This window comes from Ascidia mentula, chromosome 1, assembly GCF_947561715.1.
Source record: "Ascidia mentula chromosome 1, kaAscMent1.1, whole genome shotgun sequence".
Classification (NCBI taxonomy): Eukaryota; Metazoa; Chordata; class Ascidiacea; order Phlebobranchia; family Ascidiidae; genus Ascidia; species Ascidia mentula.
Window position 1 is genome coordinate 27,593,789 of NC_138566.1, and position 10,030 is coordinate 27,603,818.

General features: G+C 38.0%; 1 protein-coding gene across 1 annotated transcript in view; it reads left to right on the forward strand.

The window, feature by feature from the left end:
• The window catches only part of LOC145901976 (uncharacterized), a 42,990-nt gene extending 38,393 nt beyond the window's left edge, over window positions 1–4,597 (forward strand). Inside the window, exons 2-6 of the mRNA XM_082989809.1 lie at window positions 2,561–2,797; window positions 3,247–3,507; window positions 3,563–3,704; window positions 3,804–3,853; window positions 4,181–4,597. Of these exons, the coding sequence (XP_082845935.1) occupies window positions 2,561–2,797; window positions 3,247–3,507; window positions 3,563–3,704; window positions 3,804–3,853; window positions 4,181–4,287 (797 nt within the window). The 3' untranslated portion in view covers window positions 4,288–4,597. The remainder of the gene's footprint in view (window positions 1–2,560; window positions 2,798–3,246; window positions 3,508–3,562; window positions 3,705–3,803; window positions 3,854–4,180) is intronic.
• The last annotated feature ends 5,433 nt before the right edge of the window (window positions 4,598–10,030 follow it).

The window sequence follows — 10,030 nt, forward strand, 5'->3', positions numbered from 1 at the left end:
GGGGGAGCAGTTTAAGTAGTTATTTTGATTATAAATTTGGCCACAATTCCTTGCCAAGGGTCCGCACTAACAGAAAATCACAAATTGAACATACTTTCTCTGATTCATTTTTTCACAAAATCAACCTCAATATTTGGGTAGTTTTTCAGCTACATGTACAACAGCACCCTCTACCAATTTACTGCCTGACTAATAGCCCTGAAAAACAAACTAAAACTGCCCCAAACACGCTGAAAATCGCCCTGGCAACAGCCTGTTCATCTGCGCTCATTCAACCAAAACACTGGCGCCCATGCATGACCCATTGCATTGTTACACACAATTTTACTCTGTTACGCAGGAGTTCGAGAAGGGCAATTCCCAACCGGGAAAGTCTTTTCCATAGAAATACAGAGATGCGGCCTTAAGTGAGAGAGAGTTTTTCAACAACTACGAAGTTGTGTGTTGTAATTTATGACGGCGAATGGTAAAAATCGTTGCTTGATTAACTGGAAATCACATAAACGCCAAATATACTTTTCGTAAAGATGTTGTTTTAGGATTATTCACTGATTTTACTAAAACCATAGATGAACGATATTGCATGGCACAATATTCACCACAAGAATCAACCATGCCCTATTTTACAAGCTAGCATGTCTAAAACGTCTAAAAGCAAAACAATGGAAATCTACTTCGCAGTGGGTTGTTTATACAGAAAGTGACCAACACAACCGCCGGCATGGTGCAGTTTTTCCAATCTCTTGGTTGTTTTATTTACGAAACACGTCACATTTGCCACCCAAAAGATGTTAAACATAGAGCATTGAGTCGGTTGGTTTCATTACGCAATGGAAATGTACAACAATCGTAAGGTTTTCAGGCTTGGCAGCCCAGGCAATGCAGCCTAGCTGGATCAGCCACTTTTTCCTGACAAGTCGGTGAGGTTTAAACTCACGACCCTGGACTGAGGTTTATTCTGGGCTGCCAAGCCCGAAAACCTTATTATCGCGATACGTTAGCTGTGATCGCCAAGCAAGGACCTGCGCAGTGGGGCGATCTTGCCAATCGTGCCATTGCATGAAATATTACTGGAAATATACAAGGAATCAATTCTTATGACAAACAGTTTGTGGTTTAAAGTGGTTTCACGCCCAGCATGTGACGTCATATGATAACTCCTACACGTTGTAGTCACGTAAGTTGGTTACATCCGTGTAGAGAAAGAAGGCATGTGGTTTGATGAGGTTTATTGTGATCACTAGTCAGATCAACACAAGTATTGGTGGTGATCAATACTTCCAACTGTCAGGTTTTGTTGTGCTTAGTTAAGTTGCAAGATATGATGGTGCTAATACTGATGGGAATGATGAGATTGTTAGAATCAAACTGCTGGTTTGTGTTGGACGTAAATAATGATTGATCACCAGGAATTTTTAGTAAATGCACACTTGCCACGTTTAATAGCTTCGGATATTAGCTAAACAGAACACTCTTGTAATGACTACAAAAAATAACTAATGACCAACCAATTATAACGAAAAAAGAAAATTAATGTCATGAATTACTGGCAGAAATCATGCTCCACATTAGCTGTGTTTAGGTTGACAAGTGTTAGAGAGTTATTGCAATGCTTGTGATTGCGTTGTGTTTGCTTGGCTTTCCTGGCATTCTGGCACAAACTTGGCACAAGTATGACGACTACCACGAATATTTAATCGGACCTCAAGTTAACTCATACACAGAAGCTGAAACAGCATGCAGTGGAAAGGGAGGAGGTCTCGCCGATGTAAAAACAACAGCTATATTTAACTATCTGGTGGGAAAGATTGGAACGGTAACAGGTATTTAAAAATCCGTAAAATGAACTGTTATCAGTATTGTGATGTTTTGGACATATTCGAATGATCAATTTTTAATTATTTCATAGAAGTCAACTTGAAGTTGTATCGTAGGTAGCAGACGATATAAGTTTCATTTACATATAATATCCAACTATCAACGCGATGTAACTTTGGCAAAATTACTGATTCTAATACGAAAATATAAACTAAACTTGTTTTTATCGTAGCACGCAACTTGTTACGTGTAACGGTTGCTTTTCTTAAGCCTCCCCATCATCGTTCTACATCGAAGCAACACGAGCTGCACGGACAAACAACTATAAGTGGACAGATGTAGTAGTTTTTCAAATACAGTATTTACTCGATTGTAAGCCGCGGCTTATAAACTTTTTTAACCTACCGTTTGCGCGGCTTACAATCGAGTGCGGCTTATATTATTTAATGTCACGCAGATATTTTGTCTGCGCTCTATGTTTTAATGAAATTTACCATCAACTCTCTCCATCGTACCAGTATGTTTTATCGCCCAAGGTTGTCAGCGTATCTGACAATTTTAAACGACAGATCTGTTGGCAATTATTGTTGTAGGGCTCCTAAGTTTGTCTTTAACATTTACATGGCTTACATTCGAGGGCGGCTTACAATCGAGTAAATACGGTAAACTTTGCCTGATTTTTATCTTTTTATATATAGATAATGAGATTATGTTTAAGTAACGTCACGAAATATTGCTTTAGCTTCCCCATACTCGTTCTACATCGGAGCAACAAGAGTTCAGGAAACTTACAACTTCCAGTGGACGGATGGATCAAGTGCTGACAATGGACAGTGGTTTGGAGTAGAACCAAACAACGACGGTGGAAATGAGGATTGTGTGATAATGGGATGGCGTGACGAAATTGATTCAACATACAGATGGAGAGATGTTCCTTGTTCCTATCAGTCCAGATATATTTGTCAAAGGATTCCGACAGGTTGGAATGATGTTTCAAGTCTGTGGAGGACAAATACCTCATTGTTTGGTTCGATTCATCTTGCAAATATTTTGCGGTATTGCGACTTTTGCAAAACCGCTAATTTACATTTAGTTGATGTAATATTTCTGATGAATACACCTTCACGCGATCTATGCGTTCTGGCTTATGGTTCACCACCACATATATAAAATAAATCACTTGGTCTCATTACCGCAACCTGGACAAGTATGTATATTTGTAAGAAATCACGCATCTTAGGCAAGAAATCTGCATTCGAATTTGTATCGTTAGGAACTAGAGACTGTAACACGCGTGAACCGCGTAACCCTGAGGTGGTTGCAACTAAATTTCATACTGTTTTAGATTACCAACTAAATAACATTATATTTGTTACGTGTTTTGTCAAGCATTAAGCACAATTTTCACAACACAACGAACTACTGCAGGGACAGCAACAACAACAACAAAAGCAACAAAAGCAACAAAAGCAACAAAAGCAACAAAAGCAACAAAAGCAACAAAAGCAACAAAAGCAACAAAAGCAACAAAAGCAACAAAAGCAACAAAAGCAACAACGACAACATTATCATCAACAAGAACAACTATATTATCAACCATACGTAACACCCCCAACAGATTGACAACCGGCGGAAGTTCGAGAAATGTTACCATTGTCAAAGCTGGATCCAACAATTCGGCCACATTAAGTAAAGGTGGCATTGACTCTCTGAATTGATTGCTTAAAAACCCGATGTTTTTCAGTCACTTCTCCAACAACAGTTGATGTGAATCCACCATCAAACGTCACAGATTCTTCATCTATCGTTGGTGCAGTTGTTGGGGTTGTGATCGTCATCATCTTATTGATCCTCGCCACTGGATTGGTTTTATGGAGGAAACGCAGGTAAAGTTATCAGTATGACGTAACAATGGGTTACAGAAAGTTTTTTAGTTCCAAAACAACTTACTCAAGCAAATCGTGTTGTGTTTCCGATTTAAACAGAGCTGAAAACCAGCAGTTTGTCAACGGGACAAGGGAAGGAAAAGAGCAAGGTAAGTAATCAGTTTGCCTACGCTTTGTTCCAAAAGGGAAAAATAACAACGGATTTACTGAAAGTTCTGAGAACAAAGACGCATGAAATAAATAAAGCTGTCAATATTTTGTGCAACACGGGTCATTATCTTTGTCCTCAGATTTGTTCCAATAAATTTTAGCAAGTAAACGGGAAGTAGTTTAACATAAGGTTTATTTCTACGGAAACAAAGTAACTTAACATTATTTCTTGGTATTGGAGAACAACACACCCGCAAACTAACATAACCACAAATATATTCTAGTGAATTATGCACAACCACTACTTTCAACTTTTGTTTTCCAAGCACAAGAAACCACCCTAACCCTAACCCAACCCCAACAGAACCGATCTACGCAACCGCAAAACACCGAAGAAAAACCAACCAAAAGCAGAAACCTCATCCAGGGTTGAATCAACCAACGAAGCGGTTTACGACCAAGTTAATAATAATGAGGATTGTGACACGTACGACCACCTCCAACACACAAGCTTACATGCACAAACTTATAACACGGAAGCACGTGGGTACAACGATGACGTAGATACATCACGTGACAGCAATGGTGCGGAACAAACTTATGCGATTGTTAAGAAAGGAAACGAATAAGAAGTAATAATGGAACAATTTTGTCACGCTTTGAGTGGTTTTGTGTTGTTTCTTTCGCATTTTCATTTCACATTCCTATGAATGACGTCACAATCTTTGTGAGGATGACATCACAAATTTATTCAGCATCTTTTACCGCTTTGGGTTTATGTCTATAATTAGGCATTTATTTATTGTTTTTCTGTGATGTTTATGGTTTGATGCATGTGTTCATAAGTGTTTTACTGTGTTTAATAATAATGTAGAAATATATTTACTTTATTATGCGTGTTTATGTCTTCGTTCCTAAAGACAGTAGCGATGACGTCAGGTTGCTTTCCCTTCGTGTTACAAGCAAGTGTTGCTGCTAGTGTACTTATAGGCAATGCTGTTGGTATCTGGAAGTTTCACAAAGTAATCATCAGTGTGGAATTAGTGTTGCCGGCAAAACAGTGTAGTTGATTGTGAACGGAAGGAGAAACAGGGAGGATTTCTTTGTTGAGAGGCGGGGGATCTACCTGGGAGAAACACGAGATTTTATGTAATTCAAGAATTTACGTTTTTAGGGAATTTCTTGAATGGTTTTGAAAATTGTCCCAACCCAGTTTAACAAATTAATTAACAAGCAAAAAACTCAGCTCATGAATAGAGAACAAGCACGAAATGGTCCCTGAATACAAAGCAAAGTAATCAGCTCATATCTGTACAAGGAAGATGTGAGGACGTGGGTTTCCTTCTTCCAGATATAGCACAGTACAAAGTGATGACGTATAGAAACATCACGTGACTGCAATGTTGGTACAGAACAAACTTAACCTCACGTTGAAGAAGCATCAAAATTAAATTGAGGTGTAGCTGGAAACTTTTAAAAATATCGCTTCGTCGTTTCGATATGAAATATTTCCCGGTATATCATGTCTCAGGTGTGAAGGCGTGTTTGTGTTCCCAAGATAGAACTCCCACACACCGATTCATATCCGTACACATAACCATGCAAGCTGGTATGTATAACATGCGGTTGAAGAGTTATCCTACTGCAGTAGAAATATATAACAGTTAGGAATCAGATTGTGAACGAAAAGAGAACCAGGGTGGAGTTTTTTCGTTAAGAGGCGGGGATCTACTTTGGAGAAACACGACATTCGCATTGAGGCGATTATGAGGATCTGTTATGCATTAGCCGAATGTGCCAGCGGGTAAACGAGATAATTCAGGGTCAGGAAACTTAATTGGTGCAAAGTTCTTTTGTGTGGGACTTTTTGGCTTAATAGTGGAAAATTATAATTTCACCAATGATAAAGATGATGATTAAAATATCGTGAAAGATTTTTGCAACCGACGAAGCGATTAAACCATAACCATGTATTTCATGAACTACATTGAATTTGCTCAAATTAATCAACTCCACATCAGCTGTGTTTAGGTTTACAAATGTTAGAGAGTTATGGCAATGCTTGTGATTGCGTTGTGTTTGCTTGGCTTTCCTGGCATTCTGGCACAAACTTGGTACAAGTTGGATGACTACAGGGAATATTTGATCGGAACTCAAGTTAATTCATACACAGAAGCTGAAAAAGCATGCAGTTCACACAATGCACATCTCGCAAATGTCAAAACAACAACAGATGCATTCAACTTCCTGGTTGGAAAGATTGGAACTGTTACAGGTATTTGCAATGCTTAAAACTAAAAATAAATTAATTGCAGTTAATTGTTGGTTATTTTGCAACCTAAAATACGTTTAAATAGGTATTAAAGTTTATCTTTCTTTTCAAATTATGCCGATTTGATTTCAATAGCGACTTCAAAAAAAAGCTGCATGTGTAATATAAGTTACACTGAGCAGCTGTAAATCTTCCGTGTTCCTAAAAAATTCTTGCGACCTAGAGTCACCCACGACTAAGGTGGCTACTTTTGTAATAAAATTGAAACGCTAATAATTATAAAAGAGTAAAACTGGTAAAAGTGCGAATAAAACAACGGTTGTTCAAAAACAAAAAAGGACATTCCTCTGCATATAGCGTTTGACAACAATTACTTCTCGTCACAATGAAAACAGTGTTTTCCATTCGCCACAACCAGAGACCTGCCTGGCTTATCCATCATTCATTCCGCTGCCAGCATGTTAACCATTCACTGCGTTTGCCACGCAAGAATGACCGCTCGGGCGTATAAAACCAAGTAAAAGAAGCGAAATAATTACAATTATATGTTAGAAAAGGTGAGTGTGGAAATCAACAAAGAAAAACATGTGAGTTAAAGTGGAAGTGAAAAAAGAAATAAAGCGTGCGAAAAACAAAACGAACAAAGACGTTTGCACTTCTTCTTGTTTAAGGTCCACCATATTCCTTTTACATCGGAGGAACACGAGCTGCAGGAACAAACAACTACAGGTGGACGGATGGAGCAAATGTTATAAATGGACAGTGGGCAGGAGGGGAACCGATCACAACAGAATCCAAGTATTGTGTGATAATGGGTTCATTAACTTCACTTGATTCAACGTACAAGTGGAGAAGTACGGAATGCAATGTTACTTCGAGATATATTTGTCAACGAAAACCGAATGGTAACTCGCATTATATTCCATATAAACGACACAGAAAATAAATGTCGAAATTCTGTCTTCTTTGTACCTTTTTGCAGCTACAACAACGACCACAATTGTAGAAAACACCAAAAGTACAACTTTAACCAGCTCAGGTAAATCAACATTAACCAGTGTGAACACAACCACAGATGCCAAACCAATTACTTCACCGGGTTCAATTATTTGTTTTCAATTATTTGTTGTCAGCTTTCCAGTCGACAAAGACAGTTCCCTTAAGACTACATTTATATGAACCGTTATATTATAACTTTAAGTTCATTCTCAATAGCAATGTGTTCGTTTGCACTGATATATATTTCGCCTACTTCCAGGCATCGCCATTATTGCAAAAAAGCAACGCAGTTTAAACAAAAACAAGGAACAATACACAGACTTTTTTGATACTGACGATAACTATGAGGCGAAATATATATTTCAGTGATAACAATACCTTGTCAACGCCACACTTGGTTATATGCCTAATATAAACAATAACAACTTACGTACGTTCTTTGCTGCCTTTTGCAGCAACTTCAACAAACAACAACAGTTCGTCGGCTGTTACCGGGGCAGTGATCGGAATAATCATGTTCATAATCATCTGTGTTGTTGTTGCCTTCCTATGGTGGAAAAAACACAACAGGTGAATAAACGTTCGTGATTTAATTTAAACGTGAATTTGGAGCATTTAAAACTATCTGTGCATTTAAACTTGTTTACAGAAGCAACCAAGAAACCAGTGACGAGCAGACAGATGACAAACAAGTTGGTGGTATGGAAGCAAATATTATAAAATATTGTATACAGTTATTTTCCTTCTATTCCATACTGAGATACTTTGTGGGATAATTGTATCTAAGGTTCCTCAACTTTCAACTCGACAACAATATAGAAATACATTGGATTCATTCTCATACGATTTACAACCTATGTTTTTCAAGCAGAAGAAGCCAATGGTGACCCCGATGAACCGACTTACGCGACCGCTAAACCACGAAAGAATAGAAACCAACCCGACTCTGTTGCGCCACCACACGACGAAGTTTACAGTCGCGTGGGAGAGGAACGACGTTGGGATGATGATTACAATACTCTGCACTGCTCTGGATCTCGAAGATAGAAACGTGATCAGATGTAACATTTCCAATACACTCATGGTTATTGTAAGTTAGTTTAATGCAACAAGAAGCTTTCCTCTGCTCAGAATTCTCACCACATGAAGCAGACATCACAACCACGATACATAGAAATACAATCCGCTGCATTTAATACTAGAGTGGGAATATCTTCATGGAGTTTACAAAATAAAAATGTTTATTGTGCTTTCGGAAAGTTTCAACATGGCTGATTTTTACATTAAATATTCTTCATGTTTCCAGTATTTTCCCACACTTTAATATGTTCACAAAATATTTTCCAATTAAAGATCTCAAAACTGTCAATGTAGTAAAACGTGGTAAGAGTTTACTGTGGACCCACACGCATGCTTTTTGTTATATGTGTTTTATTGTAAGTGTTTGTGAAGTTTAAACAATGTCGTATTCAAATCTTCTGATACTTCTAATATGCTTTAGACACTACTATTTTTGTTACCTTTCTTCAGTTTTATTTAATTGTAAAACCACCAATGATTAATGCTGAATATTGAATTTCGCACAGCAACCTCGTAAGTCTTGTCGAAATATTTTGTAATATGTAACTAAAGCAAGTCGTTAAGTATCGACCAAACCAAACAAAACTGAATAACTTGAAAGCCAGCAAACAACAGTCTGGTTCCATAGAGATCATAACTAAGCAGATGTGTGGGAACTCTGCATGAGTCGTTGTGAAAATAAACTCCCACGTTTAACAAACATTGATCCACATCCGTGTGTTGTGTGGTTGTGTCTCATGGGAAGGTTGGTAACACGATGATAAACACGGTTTGGATTTTACGATGCAGGAGACAGAAGTTATAAAGAGACAGACAGTGAACTAATACAATCTAAACTTGCGTTGCCTGGGAACGAAACAAACCAGATATTTTTTCAACAATAAATCTCATTCATTTAACGTTTATTTTCACACCTATTCAGCCCGAGGTCATGGAGTTCGTAGTCGTTTTATGTTTACTTTTGCTTCCTTGTGGTTTCGCACAAACTTGGCACAAGTATGACGACCTTAGATACTATTTGATCGGACCCCAAGTTAACTCATACACAGAAGCTGAAACAGCATGCAATGGAAAGGGAGGAGGTCTCGCCGAAGTAAAATCTACAATCTGTTTTATTCCCAAATCCCGATTTCGTGTTGAATTAAAATGCCACAAAAGGCCAGCGATGGAGAAGGGAGATCAGATACCATTTCCCCGCATGTTGTTTTGTAAATTTGTCCGCCTTATAAAGACAATAAACACAGATTTATGTGTTTTATCTGAATAGGATTGTGTGGCCTGCTTCGCAAAATTTGCGATGATTATTAAACTTTGATTAAGATATATTGAGTCAAGGGGGAAGTTTAGACCAGTGTTTCGCATCTTTCTTGGCTCATACTTTCTGAAGATTTTACAACACCCAATGGCGAAAAACCAATAAGCAAACGCAACGAATCCAGCAATCAGTGTTTTTATCTGATTCTAGATAGTATCATATTAAAAATGTGTGTTCATAATATATCATTAGAATAACAGAAACAATACGATCTAAAACTACTACAGTAAATGCAAAAGCTCGAGGCATCCCTAGAGTTAGAAATGGCACCGGGGCACTCCAGTTTGGGAACTGTCGCCGCACAACACATGTATATACTAAAAAAGGCCCAAAGCGTATAACTATATTATGACCGAGAGTTAAAACCAAAGTCATTGTAATCACGCGTTCAACGCATGTCCAAGTTGTGACGTCCAATAAAACGACATGGGAAAAAAGAAGAACTCATTTCTGGTTTAGGTCAATTCCTGACCGGACAATTTAATAGGAAAAACCTGCCGAGCTGGTGGC